This window comes from Sus scrofa, chromosome 9 (assembly GCF_000003025.6).
Source record: "Sus scrofa isolate TJ Tabasco breed Duroc chromosome 9, Sscrofa11.1, whole genome shotgun sequence".
In the NCBI taxonomy this organism is placed as follows: Eukaryota; Metazoa; Chordata; class Mammalia; order Artiodactyla; family Suidae; genus Sus; species Sus scrofa.
The window spans coordinates 72,279,349-72,300,606 of NC_010451.4; the positions used below are offsets into that span (position 1 = coordinate 72,279,349).

A 21,258-nucleotide genomic window follows, 5' to 3' on the forward strand; every position below is an offset into this window, starting at 1 on the left:
TGCTAAGTGTAGGGAACTGGGAATTACCATGTTGGGTGAGAGAGTAAGAACCTGAGCAAATTGTCTCTTTTTATAATAACTTTGTCATGGCATGCTTAGCATATAGTAAGCCACATGTTCAAAGTAAATCACTAAGCTGAGACATATATACACCTATGAAACCATGACAACAGTCGGATAATGAATATGTCCATTGCCCCAAAAGTTTTCTCATTTCTCCTTGAAATCCTTCCCACCCTTGTCTTCCTGCCTCCCTCTTATCCTTCCACCACCACCATCCCTCACCCCACATCCGTAGGCAACCTCTGATCTTTCTGTCACTCTGGTTTCATTTTGAGTACGTTTTCTTTACCTGTTTTCCACATTGGGATATAAGGCAAGATTTTATTTAGAGGGGAAAAATATTCTTTTTTTTTTTTTTTTTAAAGTCAGAATAAATAAGAATATCTGATTCTTTTTAAAACTTAGACTACACTCTAATTAGGATCAAATCAGTGCAATTGATACAGATAAATTAATTTAACTTGGAGCTCCCAGAGTTCCCATCGTGGCACAGCAGAAATAGATCTGACTAGTAACCATGAGGTTGCAGTTTCGATGCTTGGCCTCCTCAGTGTGTTAAGAATCTAGCGTTGCCATGAGCTGTGGTGTAGGTCTCAGATGCAGCTCAGATCTGGCATTGTGGCTGTGGTGTAAGCCAGCAGCTATAGCTGTGATTAGACCCCTAGCCTAGGAACCTCCATGTGCCACAGGTGCAGCCCTAAAAAGCAAAAAACAAAGTTGGAGCTCCCAATTCAAAGCAAAATTTGACTTAGTTATGAGCATAGAAGATTTTCCACAGGTTTAGTACTTTATTCAGCTTAAAATTGTCAACTATATCGTAAAGGAAGAATTATCTGGATTCTACCAAGTTTGCTACTGTTGACCTTGATTTCTTTGTGAAAACTGAGCCCCCCCCCCAAGGGATTTAGTTGAATCTTCCTCACCCATCTCCTGTATCATAGGAACCAACTTCCATACTCATAACAGACTAGCCATGAGAAGTTAATGACAAGATTTAAATTGGTAAGATCTAATTATTGTTTTCCATGGTACCTTATCAGCCCACTTAGGATTCTTCTCCCCCCTCCTTCCGGGTAGTTCTTGTCAAATCAAGCATCAGTAAAACAAGTTCCAAGTTGGGTGATTCACATGGGAATAAAATCATTTTACAAGTTATTGCAGTCTTTTATGGGCATATAGAAAAGGAAGTCCTCTAAGCAACAGGGAAGAATTTGTAAAGGTACCTAGATAGTTTGAAAACCTTTCAACTTATATTACTCTTTTCTTCCCCCTTGACTCATCAGTCCATACAGATGTTTTTTGGGTTCTTTTTCTTTTAATGATTTTTTTTTTCCCATTACAGTTGGTTTATAGTGTTCTGTCAGTTTTCTACTATACAGCAAAGTGACCCAGTAACGTATATGTACATTGTTTTTCTCACGTTATCCTCCATCGTGTTCCATCACAAATGACTAGATACAGTTCTCTGTGCTATAGAGCGGGATCTCATAGTTTATCCACTCCAAATGCAATAGTTTGCATCTGTTAACCCCAAACTCCCAGTCCATCCCACTCCCTCCACCTCCCCCTTGGCAACCACAAGTCTGTTCTCCGCATCCATGAGTTTCTTTTCTAATCCATACAGATGTTTTGAAGCATCTATGCTAAGGGCTTAAATGAAAGGGAAGTTATTATTTTCTACCCAGCTTAGAATATCCTTCCTGCTGCTTATTAGTTGGGTTTTCTTTTCTTTTTTGCTTTTTTTTTAGGGCCACACCTGTGGCATATGGAAGTTCCCAGGCCAGGGTCAAATTGGAACTGTAGCTGCTGGCCTATGCCACAGCAACGCCAGATCCCAGCCATGTCTATGACCTACACCTCAGCTCACAGCAACGCCAAATCCTTAACCCTCTGAGCAAGGCCAGGGTTGTACAGCATCCTCATGGATACTAGTCGGCTTCATTACCACTGAGCCACAACAGGAACTCCATTAGTTGCTGATTTAGGTAAGCTCTAACCTCCCTCTACCTCAATTTCTTAATCCATAAAATAGTGATGATGGTAACTCCTCTATAGGATTGTTGCCAATTATTGTTAAATGGCCTAATAGATATAAAATGTTAGAACAGAGCCTGGCACATAATAACTGATAGTTATTTTCATCTTCCTAAGCTTCATCATAAACAGAGAAACTATGACAATCTGTGAAGCTGACCTACAAGTTAAAAATATAGGGTAAAGTTGTCCCAGATTTCTCTCTTACTAACATTCATCACCTCTATATTCTGCTTATAAATTTAGGGAGAGCTTGTATGTTGATGAAGAGTAATAGCCTGGATTACAGAGAAATTATCCTTTCTTCAATGAGGTCTTCTCTGTTGTCCTTTAATTCCCCAGAGTTAGCCACACCTACTCTGATATATTTAGAATACATAAAGTGGAAGAACATCATCATATGGTAACTGTGTTTATGTACATTGTGCACTTTGACAGGGGACTGTTAGCATTATGGTTAATTATATCTAACTTTCAGGGAACCTAATTGTAGTTAAAAGGAAGAGATTCCTGTCATATGAAGAAAGGAACTCTACAATAAGCAGTTTTCAGACTTTTAGTTTAAACACCCTTTTACACTATTAAAAATTGTTGAGGAGTTCTTCTGTGGTGCAGCGGGTTAAGGATTTGGCATTGCAGTGGCTTGAGTTGCTGCTATGGCACAGGCTTAATCTCCGGGCAGAGAACTTCCACATGCCGAGGGTGCAGCCAAATAAAAATTTGATGACATTTTTCACATAACTAGAACTCATTATTCTAAAATTTGTATGGAAATACAAAAGACCCTTAATAGCCAAAGCAACCTGGAGAAAGAAGAATAAAGCTAGAGTTGTCATACTCCCTGATTTCAAATTTTACTGTAAACCTGCAGTCATCAAAACAGTATGGTACTGGCACAAAGACAGACACATAGACCAATAGAACAGAATAGAGCACAGAAATGAATCCACACTTACATGGGCAATTAATCTTCAAAAAAGGAGGTAAGAATACACAATGGGGAGTATACACCTTCTTCAATAAATGGTGCTGAACAAACTGGACAGCCTCATACAAAAGAATCAAACTGGGCTACTCTCTCACACCATGCACAAAAATAAATTCAAAATGAAGTAAAGACTTAAACGTAAGACCTGAAACCACAAACTTCTAGAAGAAAGCAGCCACCATGGACAGTAAGCTCTTTTATATCAATCTTAGTATTAGTTTTTTGGATATGTCTCCTCAGGCAAGGGAAATAAAAGCAAAAAGTAAACAAATGGCACTATATCAAACTAAAAAGCTTTTTCATAGCCAAGGAAGCTATCAATAGATGTACTGAATGGGAAAAGGTATTTGCAAGCAAGATATCTGATAAGAAGTTAATGTCTAATATATGCAAAGAACTCATACAGTTCAACATCAGACAAACAAGCTGATTAAAAAATGAGCGGAGAAGAAGGAGTTCCCATGGTGGTGCAGGGAAACGAATCTGACTAGGAACCATGAGGTTGCGCGTTTGATCCCTGGCCTCACTCAGTGGGTTAAGGATCCACCATTGCCGTGAGCTGTGGTGTAGGTCACAGATGCAGCTCAGACCCTGCATTGTTAGGGCTGTGGCATAGGCCAGCAGCTGTAGCTCTGATTCGACCCCTAGCCTGAAAACCTCCATATGCCGCGGGTGTGGCCCTAAAAAGCAAAAAAAAGAAAACGGGCAGAGGATCTGAATAGACATTAGACATTTCTCTGAAAAAGATAAATAGGTGGCAAGCAGACGCGTAAAAAGATACTCAGAATCACTAATCATCAGAGGAATGCAAATCAAAACCATAAAGAGATCTCACCAAACACCTGTCAAAATTACTATTATCAAAAAGACAACAAATAACAAATGTTGGCTAGGATGTGTAGAAAAGAAAATCCTCATGGCACTCTTGGAATGTAAACTGGTGCAGCCACCATGGAAAACAGTATGGAGATTCCTCAGAAAGTCAGAAATTAGAACTGCCATATGATGTAGCAGTTCCACTCCTGGATATTTAGCCAAAGAAAACAAAAATACTAATTGGAAAAGATATTTGCACTCCTGTGGTCATTGCAAAATTATTTACAGTAGTCAAGATATGGAAGCAACCGAAGTGTGCATTATTAGATGAATGGATAAAGAGAGGGTGGCATATGTATACGATGGAATATTATTTAGCTGTTAAAAAAAGGAATGAAGTCTTGCCATTTGAGACAAAATGGATGGACCTGGAGGGTATTATGCTAAGTGAAATAAGAGAAAAACAAATTATGATTTCACTTATATTAAAATCTAAAAAAAAAAAACAGAGATAGAACAAACAAACAGGAAGTAGGTTGGGGGAGGAAAGAAATAGGTGAGGGAGATTAAAAGGTACAAACTTCAGAAGCAAAATAAATGAGTTGTGGGTATGAAATGTACAGTGTAGGAGTATAGTCAATAACTGTAATGTCTTTGGTGACATAGCATAACTAGACTTTATGGTGCTGTGATCATTTTGAAGTGTATAAAAATACCAAATCACTATGTTATGTTACAGGAAGTAACATAGTGTTTGTTGTAGGCCAATTATACTTCTAATACAAACAAATTCTTAGCAAAAGATATCAGATTTGTGAGTATAAGATGTGAGAAGAAGAAGGGAGGTGAAATTGGATGAAGGTAGTCAAAAGATACAACTTCCAGTTATGGAATAAGTACTAGGAATGTAATATACAACATGATCAATACAATTAACACTGCTATAGTTTCATATGAAAGCAACTATATGAAAGAGTAAATCCTAAAAGTTCTCATCAGAAGAAAACTCTTTCTTCAATTTTTTTTTTTTTTTTTCTTTTTATGCTGCACCCACAGCATATGGAAACGTCTGGGCCAGGAGTCATATTAGAGCGTGGCTGCCAACCTAAGCCACAGCATCACAGGATCCAAGCCGTGTCTAAAGCCTACACCACAGCTCGCAGCAACACCGGATCCTTAACCCACTGAGCAAGGCCAGAGATCCAACCTGTGTCCTTATGGGTACTAGTCTGGTTCATTACCACTGAGCCAGAATGGGAGCTCCCCAGTCCTCTTCATTCTTAAAAAGCCATTTGAATCATGCCTGCTACATGAAACTTTCTTCCATCTGAAAAGAAGGAGCTATTCAGTAGTGTCTGATGCTCCAAAGAAGTCTAGGTGGGCAAAAACTGGGAAGTCTTGAATAATTTGGGCTTGTGAGTGGGCTTATAGGTAGTTTAATGGCCTTGTTGAGAGCCATCCAAGGAATAGAAGCCAGAATGCTGCAAGTTGGGAAATGAAAGAATGAACATGAGGAAAGAATGACAAATTCTCATAAACTATTTTGTCAAGGAATTTTGATGTGAAAGGACAGGAAAATGGAACTAAAAAGGGTCATTTGGTTAAGAAAAGTTTGGGGGATGGAATGATCATGTATATTGTACCAAGAGTGAGAGCCACTAGTGAGAGAGAGAGAGAAAGATTATGTCAAGGGGTACATAGTTTACAAGTGCCAGAGCTGGCCAGAGGATTTGAGGATTAGCCTTGGAGGAAAGGAGGAAGCCCTTTTTTCACTTAAGCAAGCAGGAAAATGGCAAAGATATGGCTGGGTTTGAGGTGTGCTAGGGGGTTTATTAAGAGAAAGCTGTCTGGGAGTTCCCCTTGTGGGTCAGCATTAATGAACCCAGCTAGTATCCATGAGGACCCAGGTTTGATTCCTGGCCCTGCTCAGTGGGTTAAGGATCCAGCATGGCCGTGAGCTGTGGTGTAGGTCACAGATGCAGCTGGGATCTGACGTTGCTATGGCTATGGTGTACACTGGCAGCTTTAGCTCTGATTCAACCCCTAGCCTAGGAGCCTCCATGTGCTGTGGGTGTACCCCTAAAGAGACACAAAAGTTTAGCAGCAACAACAAAAAAAAAAACAGGAGAGAAAGCTGTCTGGTGAGGACTCTGTTTTCTCTGAAGTGCCAAGATAAAATTATGGAGATGGAGCAAAGGGAACAGATCTGATGGGATCTCAGTAAGCTTTATAATTTTTTAGAAGTGCAGTGGAATTAAGAGACTGAGAGAACTAGAAGAAAAAGATACTGTAGGCAGTAGAATAATGATAAAAATGATGATGGTGATGACTAGAAAATGGTGATTTTAATTGCCTGGTTTCCTATTTATTTTCTTTAGTTTCTTTAGGTTCAAAAGTTTGTTTCTTATTTTTCCATAGGTAATATTAATAATAATAAAACCCTTGCTAAACTCTATGAATTCTTCTATGCCAGGCACCATGTAGATATTTAACATATATTATATGATCTGTATAACAACTGTGAGAAGTGCATATTATTATCCCCATTTTACAGATAGTGAAACTGAGGTATAGAACAGTTAAATGAATTACTTAACATCATATAACTTGTTAGTGGCAGACCTGGAATTCTCTAAGTCAAAGTCTTGCTCTTAACCACTTAATTCACCTTGGCCTAAATTCCTACCACTTTCTAGGGCACCTTTTCCATTCTGGCTCAACTGATGTGTCTAGAGTAGGACATGAATGTCATTTAAATATTTGCCAAAATGAAATGTAAGCAGAAAACCTTTTCTTTAAAAAGTCATGTTATATTCCAATGCCACCTTAAAAATCTCTTAAATTATCTGGTTAATTCTGTATCATTACCTAACTATTTTATTTAAAGGTATAGAATATTGAAAATTGAGTATGATCTTTCTAAACCACTTATTTCTAAATGTTTAATGTTAAATAAATATTGTTTCAAATTTTAAAAAGGATATATGTAATGAATGGTTGGCAGATAATTATTCAATAATGTTTGTGAATTATATGAATTATTATATTGCAGTTGACATTCCACACTTGCTCATTGGTATATTTTAATTATGCTCTAACAGAAAATTCAGCATAAAGGAGAAATTCTTAGAGTGTGCAAATAAGGCCTTGCCTTTTTTCTATCAATTGATCGTTTTAATAGGTTTTTGAATCTGAAAATTCAAGAAGGTGAAGCTCACAACATTTTCTGCCCTGCATATGATTGCTTCCAACTTGTGCCTGTGGATATCATAGAAAGTGTAGTTTCTAAGGAGATGGACAAACGATACCTACAGTTTGATATTAAGGTATGCTGCTGATTATCTGTGTGATTTCCATAATTTAAATTTTATTAAACCTATATCACAGATTTTAATTTTTTGTTTTATTTTTGAAAATAAAAACTAATGCTCAGAACTACTTGGTTTGCATGTTGTACTTTTATAACTGATTGATCAAGATAACATTCAAAATAAATAGTAACTATTTTAAATTTTTCAAAAGGCATAGTTTTATTGCTCAGTATACTTAGAAATAAAGGTTATCAACCTGGAAATATATATATTATTTATTTCAAAAATAATTTCATGTAGTAAATTATAATGTAATTTATATCATTTTTTTTCTTTATTTTCACTCAGGAATTATTCAGAAGTGTATGCAATTTGCTTTCTTTTTTACATGATTTAAAAGTTTCATTTTAACTATCTAGTAGAGATTTTTTTATAGTCTAAACCCTAATATGTGGACTTTTTAAAAAGCAATCCTATTATTTCTTTAAAGTAGAAAGCATCATAATATTGGGGTTTTTTTTGCATTTTTCCTTTTTTTATTATTGTGGCAAAATACACATAAACCTTACCATTTTAACAAGTTTTATATGATCAGTTCAGTGGTATGAAGTACTTTTACATTAGTGTACAACTGTCACTGCTCTCCATCTCCAGAATTTTTTTCGTCATCTCAGACTGAAACTCTGTTCCCATTGAACACTAACTCCCCACTCCCCACCTCTAATGCCCCTGGGAACCACTGATCTACTTTCTATTTCTATGTCTTTGACTATTCTAGGCATCTTGTACAAGTAGAATCATACAGTATTTATCATTATGTATCTGGCTTATTGTGCTTAGCACAATGTCTTTAAGGTTCATTCACATTGTAGAATGTGTCAGAATTTCCTTGCTTAATGTTGAATAGTACTATTAATGTATGAACCACATTTTGCTTTTATCCATTCATCCATTTGCAGACATTTGTGTTGTTTCTGCTTTTGACTATTCTAGGCATCTTGTACAAGTAGAATCATACAGTATTTATCATTATGTATCTGGCATTATGTATTGTGCAGTTCCTGCTTTTATTTATTTGGGATATATATGTAGAGGTGAAATTGCTGGATCATATGGTGATTCTGTGTTTATAATATTGATTTTTATGTATTATTAGAGTGCTATTTAGAAATTTACTGTTCTATTGCAACTGATAATCATAAGATTCTATTTATTAGAATTATTTTCCATTAAAAAAATGGCACATTATATGAGAAAACATTTTCAAATTACGCTTTTTCTGTATAAATAGTAGCATTTTTACTTTAATCATCAATCTACCTGGTTGTTAGATTAAAGAAAACATAAATTTTAAAAATCATGTCATTACTAAGGCAGTTGCCACATTTTTCTTCCTATTGTTTTATACATTCCAGTACTATTAAGACTGACTATTCTTTGTTTTATATTTTACTCTTTTTTGGTTTGTTTTAAAGTAAATTGATGTGAGGTATACTCTGTGTTAGTATTGAGAGTTAAAATATTTTGTTACGTTTTATTATTGCTGTTTAAACAGGCCTTTGTTGAAAATAATCCTGCCATTAAATGGTGTCCTACTCCAGGCTGTGAAAGAGCAGTCAGATTGACACAACAAGGGTCAAACACATCTGGGACTGATACACTCAGCTTCCCCTTGCTGAGAGCTCCTGCTGTGGACTGTGGAAAAGGACACCTCTTCTGCTGGTCAGTAACATGCAAGTTGGAATAGCTTGATCACCTTTCCAACAGTTTTTAAAGAGGCTTTATACTTTGGACTGGGCCTTTATATAATGGTATGTTTGATGTCATTATTATTTATTTTAAAAGGTATAGTGAGGATTTCCCGTCGTGGCGCAGTGGTTAACGAATCCAACTAGGAACCATGAGGTTGCGGATCCGATCCCTGACCTTGCTCAGTGGGTTAAGGATCTGGCGTTGCCGTGAGCTGTGGTGTGGGTCGCAGACGCAGCTCAGATCCCGTGTTGCTGTGGCTCAGGCATAGGCCAGCAGCTACAGCTCTGATGCGACCCCTAGCCTGGGAACCTCCATATGCCATGGGAGCGGCTCAGGAAAAGGCAAAAAGATAAAAAAAATAAAAAATAAAATAAAAAGGTATAATGAGTGGTGATGGTTTACATTTATTGTGTGCTTGATGTGTGCCATCCACCTTGTCAAATATTTTCAAATATTTAATTCTCCTAACAATGATGGAATGAAGTGCTGTTGTTATACCCACTTTACAGATAAGGAAATTCAGGCACAGAGGGGTTTTCTCAGGTTATGCAGCTAGGAAATGGCAGAAATGGGATTAGAGCCCAGCTCTGTTTAATGCTAGAGTCTATGCACTTGAACTCTAATACCAAGTTACTGACCATAGATTAGAAAATGTTTAGAGTTTAACATTTTTTCTTTTTTTTTTAAACTCCAGAGAGCATTTTAATATAATTTGTATGTTACAAATACCTAAGAAACTATTTTCTTTACACTGTTACTGTCACATTTAAAAATATGGAGCGCTTCACGAATTTGCGTGTCATCCTTGCGCAGGGGCCATGCTAATCTTCTCTGTATCTTTCCAATTTTAGTATATGTGCTGCCGAAGCCAGCACAACAGTTTTTCTTAAAATAGGAGTTTCTAAGAGTTCCCATTGTGGCTCAGCAGTACAAACCCAACTAGTAGCCATGAGGATGTGGGTTCCATCCCTGGCCTCACTCAGTGGGTTAAGGAACCAGCGTTGCCATGAGCTGTGATGTGGGTCAAAGCTGTGGCTCAGATTCTACATAGCTGTGACTGTGGTGTAGGCCAGCCTACGTTATCTGCTACACCTCTGTAAACATTAATTTGCAATCTCTGTTTTTACATAGCTTTCTACTCTTATTCATATAGTATAAAAGCTTTGCCTATAGTCAGAAATTCTAAGAAAAAATAAAAAAGAGAGAATTCTAAATAGAATTCTGCTGCCCTTGTCTAGTGTTTCCAAGAGAAGGAAAGTCTTTATGCAAAAGGAAGCTTTGCAAGAGAGATCTTTACAAAATAAAAGCATGTGATTCTGGGTTTGCTTTTTTCTTCCCTTCAAAAGCTCACAAATAATCTCTAAAGATGATTGCAAAAACCACAAGAAATGCCAGTAACGGTTTCTTCTTTTTAAGAATTACATGTGATAGAGTCAGTTGAGAGCCATCCCCAAGAGATATCTGCTGGGATGTAACTGAATATATTCATTGTCAGGAGGGAATGTGGGAGTAGGCATTTTCCTTCCCATCACAGGATAGCCCTTTCTATTGTAACTTGTTTACCAACAAGTTCTGTGCCCTTAATAACAACCTAGAATGTTTTCTCCGACTGGCCTGTATAATTGCAATTTGTCTGTCAGAATACTTGCCACCAGTCATTGGTGTCTGGGTTTGGTTAAAACTTTGTTCAGGAATTTAGCTTTCCAGTTTCTGCACTACATTCCAGTATCTTAATTCTTTCTATCAGAATAATTTCTCCCTACACCTGGCATAATCCAGATTATCAGTCACCTGTTATGTCTGATGGCATTGTTGTTACTGTACTTTGGAGTTCAGGCTTTTCTCTGATGCCTTAGTTTTCGAAGATACTTAATAGAAATGGCAACCCATAGCTTCTTTCTCATTTACAGTTTTTATTCTAGCTTCTCCTTGTTATACTCACTCTTAGCATTGCACTGGAAATTGTAGAAATGTGCCAACCAGTCATAACACTCAGAAGTGATCCTGCTGATTAGGCCAGCTCCGGAGGAAGTACCTCCCCATGTCCTTCTGTGAAGTTCTGGAAAAGGAAACCTTCTGTTGCTGTCTAGTGCAGTACAGCCTCAGAGAACCAAGCACACTGATAAGCAATTATGGCCTTTGAAAGAAATGGCATATATTTTTTCAGACTCTATTTGAAAACAAAGTGCTGTTTTCCCCCCAGTGTTATTTTCTTTTTTTCTGTCTGAAAATGTTCTGACAGCAGAGGCAGACGTACTGATATTGATTCTACCAGGAAAAAAATAACAATAGTAATGAATATGCTGTCTAATCTCCAGGGGAGAAAAAAATCCTAAAAAGGAAAATAATTTATTTTATTGACTTTTCATTTGCTTTATTTTAGATATTGCAGATATGTAAAATTCTTGCACTTTGATTTTTTAGGCTTGTTTGGGTTTTTTTGATGAGTCATAAGAAATGAAAGTTTTGTATTCTTTACACATGTTCTCAGGCACCAGTGGAAACACTGCTTTTAGATCTGTGGCAGATTTCTCACTCTAGTGTATGTGCTGGATTAAAATTAACAGTTATCGCAGCTATCCCCTACCTTTTAGGAGAGCAGAGTTGATGTTAATATGTACTAAAGTGATAAATACTTAATATGTCTACTTCACTTTAATCAGCCCAGTATTTTGTAATGACTGTTAAATTATCACTAAATTACTAAGGAGCCATATAAAACCACAGTTATGGAAAAGATTTCCCAAATACCACATTTGGTAATAAATCAGAAATTTAAGAAAATTATGTTATTCCTTCAAGGTAATTAGTGGTTTTTTAGGTGTACAGTTCAATGATGTTAAGTACATTTGCAGTGTCATGCAACTATCACCCCTATCCATTTTAGAACATTTTCGTCATCCCAAACAAAAACTCTACCACCATTAAGCAGTAATTCCCCATCCTCCCTCCCTAATTCAGGCTGCTCCTAACCATCATTCTTTATATCTTCCTGAATTTCCCCAATCTAGATATTTTATAAGTGGAGTCATACAATATTTGTCCTTTTGTGTCAGCTTATTTCACTTAGCATAACATCTTCAAGGCTCATACATGTTATATAGCATATCAGAAGGCCATTCCTTTTAATGGCTAATATTCCATTGTGCATATATACCACATTTTGTTGATCCATTCATATGTTAGTGAATATTTCTGTTGTTCCCATCTTTTTGACTATTGCAAATAACGCCGTTATGAACATTGGCATAAAAGTTTGAGGCCTTGTTTTCAGTTCTGTTGAAACTATTTGAGGAGCTACCAAAGTGTTTTCCATAAGAGCTGCATCATTTTACATTCCTATCAGCAATGCACAAGGGTTCCAGTTTTTCCATATCCTTTCTAATACTTGTTATTTCTTGTTGTTTTTTTTAAAAATAGCAGCCATCCTAATGAGTATGAAGTAGAATTGATACAGTTATAATACAGTGAAATGTCGCCTCATAGTAAGACTCTACCTATCGGTTGGCATATCTTCTTAACAAACATGGGCATATCTTCTTAACAAACATGAACTTTGTATATACAATCTTTGTTTAAAATGACACTGGCGGAGTTCCCCAGTGGCCTAGTGGTTAAGGACTTGGTGTTGTCACTGCTGTGGCTTGGGTTTGATCCCTGGCCTAGGAACTTCAGCATGCCATGGACATAGCACCCACCTACCCCCTCAAAAAAAAAAACTTCTTATAAAAAAAAAAAAAAAAAAAAAGACACTGGAGATGGTGTTGATGATGGTACCCATAGATTGAATTTTTCCTTGCACAAAGTATTTTGTTACTTACTAGAATGATTAGCTTTGTACTATGTAATATATATTGAATTAAACAGTTTGTAAAGATTCTATGTCATTTTTAATGTTTGACTTTTATATACTTACAGAAAGAATATATAATTGAATTAACAGATGATAAGTCGACGTGGTTTTAATTATTTAAATCATCTCCCAAATTCCAATGAAACAGAATATTGGGATTTATCACATTGAACGTAAATTAGACTGCCACTGCTGTTACTTGGGGATTCAGAAGTAAAAATAATGACAAGAATGTGATATAAAAACAGTGTTTCTCAAACTTCAAAATGCAGAAGGCCATGTGGTGATTTTGATAAAATGCAACCAGTAAGCCTCATGAGGCCTGCTCTTCAGCATGTTTAACAATCCCCTGAGTAATGGCCATGTTACTAGCCAGCAGAACACACTTTGAGTTGTTAGAATTTACAGTATTAGTGAGACAGAACCTAATTGATAAAAATATTTTGCAGTTCCCAAGGCATGAGAGACTAAATTATAAATATTAGTTAATCTTTTAGAACTTTTTTCTTTATTGTCTTTTTGTCCTTTTAGGGTCGTACCCGCCTCATATGGAGGTTGCCAGGATAGGGGTCTAATCAGAACTGTAGCCACTGGCCTACACAGCAACTCCAGATCCAAGCCTCGTCTGTGACCTATACCACAGCTCACAGCAACGCCAGATCCTGAACCCACTGAGCAAGGCCAGGGATCAAACCTGCAACCTCATGGTTCCTAGTCGGATTCGTTTCCGCTGTACCACGACAGGAACTCCCCATCTTTTGGAACTTTTTAAAATGTGTGAGTAAATGTACTGGACATGTGGGAAAAATCTAGCCTAGTGATATCAAGTTTTAGAATCAGGCTTCCAGTTCCTTTCAGTAGTTACTGTGCCTCAGTGTTCTCAATGTTACATTTGAAGCAATACTTCCCACCTGTTCTTTTACCTTGACATTGATGAAGGTTATTTTTAAATTGCCTTTTCCATGTTTTCCTCTTTAGGGAGTGCCTTGGTGAAGCCCATGAGCCTTGTGACTGCCAAACATGGAAAAACTGGCTACAAAAAATAACTGAAATGAAACCAGAAGAACGTAAGAGGAATTTTAGATAACTACATATTTTTTAAGAGCATTCAGAAGATAATGTGGTTCTGTTTCTTAGAGTTTTACTTTTAAAGTTTTCAAGTTTGTTAATGCAAGAGATCCCCTTTTTAGCCCCTCTAACCAACATCTTTTTGGAGATTCCAGCAGGAAAAGCATAGTCGGCCTCTATGTTTCTAATGGACTGATTGGGACTCAGATAAGCAAGGTAACAGGGGTCACATTTAGCTTCCTTACCTACAGCACTTGCCTTTTATCCAGGGCGGGCGAAATAGCTTTTTCTTATTTCCCTAGAAGCCTCCAGTGGAGAATAAGGCAAGTTAATTTCTTGTTGTTATATGATTCTGTAGATTTATTTATATAAAAATGTCATGTCTGTAATTTTTATTGAGATGTCTGTAAATGTATTATCTCTCTTAAGCCTTACAGAAATGCAATGAGATCGATGCTGGTTATCCCATGGTGCAGATGAGGAACAGACTGGATTGAGTGACAGGGCAAACAGAATGAGTTTGCATTAGCTTTCCTAGTAACAATTCCTATATTTAACAAGTAAATACATCTGCTTTGCAGTAATTTCTTACCCCCTGAAATATTTTATGACAGCTGTTTGCTTTCAGATTAATATAAATGAAAAGTAATTTGGTGTTTTTAACTTTTTAAATAATGGAGTTAGTTTGAGGTATTGCAAAACAGGCTTAAGAATTCATACAGTTCATCTGCACTTACTATAAGCAAAGCACATCATAAAGATGATGCCAGCCCTCAAAAAGTGCAGAGGCTAGAAGGGAAGCAGTCAGATGGAAACTAACATAGTTGGGTAGAGATGAGAGTACAGGAACAGTAACAACTAACTTCAGGTTGGGGACAAGGGTGTTAAGGAACCTTCCTCACAGCAGCAAGCTGTGACTCGAGTTTTAGAATATGTGCAGAGGCAGAGCTATGGTAGGTTTTGTCAGCAGCTGAAGTGACCGTGGGAGAGACTGGCTGACCGCTGTGAGATCCTCTAGACTTATATTGGCCAATATAGCATTGCCTGAGAGCTTGTTCTCAGCATTTTATATTCATGAGATTCATTTTGTGCACTGCCTCAGGGTTATTTGGATCCACAGAAAAGAGACTACTATGTAAAACAGAACACCAGTATATTAATGGACGGTAAGGGTGATCCCACTCACATGATGAGAAGGCTTATGTCCTTTAAACAAGAACAAAGGAAACTGCATAATCTTATGCTATTTTATAGTGAGGTCTGATTAATTATTTCTGTCCTATACATTCATCATTCAGTCAACAAATATTTTTTGATGGAGTTCCCGTCATGGCTCAGTGGTTTACAAATCCGACTAGGAACCATGGGTTGCGGGTTCGATCCCTGGCCTTGCTCAGTAGGTTAAGGATCCGGCATTGCCATGAGCTGTGGTGTAGGTCAAAGACATGGCTCAATCTGGCATTGCTGTGACTCTGGCATAGGCTGGCGGCTACAGCTCCAATTAGACCCCTAGCCTGGGACCCTCCATATGCCATGGGAGCGGCCCTAGAAAAGGCAAAAAGACTAAAGACAAAAATATATATATATATATATATATATATATATTTTTTTTTTTTGAGTACTTGCTTCCCCAATCAAAAAGATTTATATAAACTATTCTTGTTTCCAGGTTCATTGTCTCTCTCGAATGCCAGGTAGAGCTTGCCATTGCTCTCTGGATGCCCACCCCATTCCCTACTCTATAAAGAGATTAATTCCATTTCCCTGCAACACCTGTAAACATAACAGGACAATTGGACTTTTCTTTCTTTCCTGTTTCTGACACCTAGAAATATCTGTATTAGAGAAGGCTTGCTACTGCCCACCTATCTACATTTCGTTATATATTCTGTGGTTTAAAATCAAGGTTCATGGGAGAACCTTGCAAGAGATGAGATTGGAGAGGTAGGGGTTGCCAGATTGTGAGGGTTCTTGTCAAATGGTCTGAATCTATCCTATTAACAAAGTAAGCCAGGAAATGCATTTTTTGAATAGGGAAGTGGCATTGTCAGAGATGTTTTTATCAAGATAACTGATGACTAGGAAGGGTAAGCTAAAGGAGAGATAGACCAGAAGTAGAGAGGTGAATTTTTAGTTTGGGTCAGAGGTTAGATCATGATATCATTGGTCAACTTAGAAAAATCATATAAAGGAGTAACTTTCAGGGGAAAATAATGAGTTTTGTTGTGGGCATTTTGCACTTGAGGTACTTGCGGTTCATAAGGTGAGATGTCTGGTGGGATTCTAGAAGTGCTTGTCTGCAACCCAGAACAGATGCTGAGAAAATTTAGGAATAACTTGTTGCTTTAAAATGGTGTCTTCAGATTTCCTGTCATGGTACAGCTGAAATGAATCCAACTAGGAACCACGAAGTTGAAGGTTCGATCCCTGGCCTCACTCAGTGGCTTAAGGATCTAGCATTGCCATGAGCTGTGGTGTAGGTCACAGACGTGGCATTGCTTTGGCTCTGGCGTAGGCTGGCAGCTGTTGCTCCAGTTCAACCCCTGGTCTGGGAACCTCCATATGCTGTGGGTGCAGCCCTAAAAAAAGCAAAAAAATAAAATGGTGTCTTCATTTTGTCTTTAACATTTACTGAGTGCTGTTTTATGTTGGAATACAGAAGTAAGTTGCCCTCTATAGTCTTGAAGTTTACATTTTAGAAATGGGAACAGCTATGTACAAAACTCAGAAAAATAAATATTATAAATGCTATGAGAAAACAGTGTTCCTGTGGTACATTGTGAAAAGGGGAGGGACAGAGAAGGAGATCAGTTATCTCTAGGAGAGCGTTAGGGGAAGCTTTTAAAATAACTGATATTTATGCCATGTCTTGAAAGCTAATAGAGGATTTCCCTCGTGGTGTAGCAGGTTAGGGATCTGGCATTGTCACTGCAGTGGCTAAAGTCACCACATGAGTTCAGTCCCTGGCCCAAGGACTTCCATATGCTATGGACACAGCCAAAAAAAGAAAAGAAAGTTGATAGGTGTTCTTCACAAGGAACAGAGTAGGGAGGGCATTCTAGGCTTACAGTGAAGTAGGAATGTGAAATAGCATGACATATTCAAAGACTGCAGATAATCCAGTGCAAAGTGCAAAGAGATGAGAGCACATGCAGGGGTGGGGGTTATATATAATGCTGAGAGGTCTGACTTTATCCTGAGACATCACAAAGGAGTTTTGAGAAGGAAATTGATAACTGAAGATGTATGCTTAGAAAGATTACTCAAGCATAAGTGTGGATGATGAATTAGGGACTATTGAGATTCTAGATAAGAACACTGTTTTGTTTTGTTTTTTAAAGGCTGCACCTGTGGCATATGAAAGTTCCCAGGCTAGGGGTGGAATCAGAGCTACAGCTGCTGGCCTATGCTAGAGCCATAGCAGTGCCAGATCTAAGCTGTGTCTGTGACCTACACCACAGCTCACGTCAATGCTGTATCCTTAACCCACTGAGCAGGGCCGTGGCTCGAACCCACATCCTCATGGATCCTAGTCAGATTCGTTACCTCTGAGCCAGAACAGGAACTCCAAGAGCACTCTTTCTGAGACAACTTCAGAATGTCCAGGTGAGAAGATACAAGGTCTTGAACAAAACAGAGACAATGCAGATGGGAGAGGAAAGGTATATAGAGAAGATAACTTCTCATTTTATTAAATTATTAACCTAAGTATACTTAGCATTTGCCTAAAAGAGTTAATAGAGCACAAGAAGTAATTAATGTAGTTTATTATTTAATTATTGAGCAGAAAGTGGCCGAAAGTATCTTATTTGAGATATAAAGCAAGTATTTTGAAGTAGGTGGTTATTTTTAGTTATCCCTTACCAATGTAAAATTGGATCATTCCTTCCATACCCACAAATTTTTATTAGGGAAGCAGAGCGAGAATGACCCCAGTACAGATTGTTGGTGAGACTATGACAGAATATCTTGGTATAAAATAACGATTCTGATAAAATGAAGAGAGAAGAGAAACTGAAGAACTAGAGAATGGTGTACACAGTGTATGGTGGCCAGGGAGACCTTATTACAAACTGAAGATCACCCCCAAAGAGTCCCAAATGGGATTTTATTTCAGAAGGATGGAGGAACTTTAGAAAAATTGTGTAGGAGGTGAGAGACCCAGGGCACCCACAGAGGGAGCCAAAGCCAAGACTGCAGAGAAAATTCCTCATTGCTGAGAAAAACCTGGGAGTTTTCTCACTGTGCTGTGTATCTACCACAGTAAAAGGTGGTGGTGACCAGGAGACTATTAATGGCCACTTAAGTTTATGAAATTTAGGGTAAGGCTTGCAGCAAGCAGTGATAAGCCAAGTATAATACTTAAGTAGAAAATCATCTTTAAATATATAAAAATAATACTCAAAAAAAGAGGAGTATGATTTAATGCTTCATTGCATTTACATATTAATTTGGATCATCATGGTCCCATATCTTTGGCATAAGAATTTTCAACCAAACTCGTAGATTCTTGAGATCATTTTCTCCCTCAACCCTAGTTTTCCAAAGTCTTTGAATTATGAGACTTAAAAAAGAGTGACAAAATCTAATTAATGAGATAAGATATTAGAAAATATACTGAGCTCAATTCAAAGAATTAATTCCATAGATGGGTTGAAATACTGTTTTTCAGTACTGACACTGCCTCTATTGTAGCTAATCACAGCAAGAAACAGGAATGACTATATTTTCCGTGAAATGACAATTACTTTATAAAGTCTTAAGGCCAATTTTTTCACAGTACCTACTCAATAGTGGTTACTGAATGAAATTCAAATAGTCTTTTTAAGAGTTCAGTCTTCAGAGTTCCCTTCATGGTACAGCAGAAATGAATCCAACTAGGAACCATGACGTTGTAGGTTCAATCCCTGGCCTCACTCAGTGGGTTAAGGATCTGGCATTGCCTTGAGCTGTGGTGTAGATTGCAGACACGGCTTGGATCTGGCATTGCTGTGGCTGTGGCATAGGCCGGCAGCTCCAGCTCCGATTAGACCCCTAGCCTGGGAACCTCCATATGCTGCAGGTGTGGGCCTAAAAAGACAAAAGACAAAAAAAAAAAAAAAAAAAATTCAGTCTTTAAAAGCAACTTCGTCTTTACTTGCATACACGTTGATTCTACTAATAGATCTTAGATTGTTATACTGTAATGCTTGATTAAATGAAGTTAGTTTTTCTTACAAAGGGACTAGATTATTATGGAAAGAAGAGCAAGGTATATTAGACATGTAGCTGAAGTACAGGGGAAGAGTTTGGAAGTCAGTACGGGTTAAGAAGACTCACCAGCTAGATTGAAGGGAGTTTGGGTTTTGCAGATATTGAAAAAATTATGTACAAAGGGCAGGTTATGAAACGAGCATGTTCAGAGCACTTGTAAGTCAAGACATTTTTCTGAACACAGGTTTTGTTGTACTAGTAGTTAGCTACTTCCGGCAACATGAAATAAAATCCTCTAGAATACAGTCAGAAACTAGCATTCTCTCCAAGGATGGAAGAAAAAAAATTGTTATGTTGCAGGCCACACAGCTGCTTTGTTTTAATGGCTTTGTCCTTTATTTATTATAACAATGGACAATAAAGGTCATAAGAATATGTTGGAGCCTCTGAGCTAAAAATAATGTTGATTCTGAAGGGAGGAGAAAGACCACTACTTTTAAACAAAAATTAGACATTGTACTTAGCTATTAGGTTTTATAGCAATACCTCCGTGGTTGACCTGATAGCCATCAGGTGTATAGTAAGTTCATTCTGAAACTCCTGTCTCCACCAAATTATGAGAATTCTCTGCACTAACACCCTAATCAAACCATCTTCTGCCAAGTGGGTTTGGAAACGGAGTGGAGTCTGAGCAGTTCCTTGCTGCTCTTGTTTCTCTGTCACGTGGAATTGAAAACCCATGCTTTCCAGTCTACCAGTAGCTATTCTGTTGTTGACACATACTTCAATGGATAGGCACCCAAGGTTCCTTGAAGCAAGATGGTGCCATCTCCTCTCCCACTCCCCCACGTCTAGGCTCCATCAAAGGTCTCCTGCTGGTGCTCAGCTCTTCCAGTTCATATGCGGAGCCACTTTCAAGAGTCAGTCGGCCCAAACCTTTGTCCACTTCCCTCTCCAGGGATTTCTGTCTGAGGACTGAGTAACATATTCTTTTAAACTTCGAAACTCAAGAGATTCTGATTTCTCCCCTGCTTTCAACAGTAGGGTTAACCCCTTACCCCACCCTTCCTAGAATGTCACATATGAGGGCCTTGATTGAATGGACCACTTTCAAGGATTCCAAAGGGATTTTTCAGTCATCTCTTTTCAGCAAAGAAAAGGTAGAGCTTCCCTGTTGTGCTTGAAGCTAGAAAACAAACTTGATTTTTAATTATGCATCTACAATTCTCTCCAGCCCCTAAATCTCTCCATAGGAGATGGGGCATATCTATGGAATATAAAACAAAATTTAGAGTCTTTAAAAACCTTGGCATCCCTTAAGACTGCAGATCTCAAATTAAAGTTGAATAAATGGAGTTTAAGATGATGAGAAGTATAAGGTTAGTGTGGGGATAGAGAATGGGAGAATCTTATCAGGTAGTCAGTGACCAAATCATGAAGGGCTTTGTATTCTTTGCTAAAGCAGTTTGATTTTATCTTGGAGTCAGCGAAGAACAACTAAAGGATTTAAACATTGGTATTTTTCAAAGAGCATTGTAAAGAGGCAGTGTAGAGTAGGTTGTCGGGGAGAGGGGGAAGGAGCTGGAGAGAGAAATTGGTTTCTGTGTTTTAATTGTCTAGGCAAAAGGTGTGGAAGATTCCAGCCAAAGCAAAGAGAAGTAGGAATGGAGAGGAGATGGGTCTGAAAGAGAACGATTGAACCAGTGGGACACAGTAGATGAGGGAAGGAGGGTATCCAAGATCCTGTTCTTCCTGGACTGAGTCTGGGTAGATGATCATCTCATTTACAGGACAAGCGGTAGAGAAAGGAGCTGATTTGGGAAAGATGATGAGTTTAGTTTTAGACATGCCACATTGGATTCATTTTGAGTTTATCATAAATAATCATGGATAAAAAGATGTTGATCTCTCAATATGATTTTCATGTTTTTTTACTGTGATGAAGAGTTTCTGGTATTTATGTTTGCAGTTGACTTAATTAAAAAAACGTTATCTAGGAGTTCCCGTCGTGGCGCAGTGGTTAACGAATCCGACTAGGAACCATGAGGTTGCGGGTTCGATCCCTGCCCTTGCTCAGTGGGTTAACAATCTGGCGTTGCCGTGAGCTGTGGTGTAGGTCGCAGACGCGGCTCGGATCCCATGTTGCTGTGGCTCTGGCGTAGGCCGGTGGCTACAGCTCT

At 38.0% G+C, this 21,258-nt stretch overlaps 1 protein-coding gene across 3 annotated transcripts in view; it reads left to right on the forward strand.

Moving 5' to 3' along the window:
• Positions 1–21,258, forward strand: part of ANKIB1 (ankyrin repeat and IBR domain containing 1) — a 143,961-nt gene that overhangs the window by 94,544 nt on the left and 28,159 nt on the right. For all 3 annotated transcript variants that reach the window (XM_003130136.4, XM_013979684.2, XM_005667593.3), the window contains exons 8-10: positions 7,083–7,227; positions 8,768–8,934; positions 13,796–13,884. In XM_003130136.4, coding sequence (XP_003130184.2) covers positions 7,083–7,227; positions 8,768–8,934; positions 13,796–13,884 — 401 coding nt within the window. The remainder of the gene's footprint in view (positions 1–7,082; positions 7,228–8,767; positions 8,935–13,795; positions 13,885–21,258) is intronic.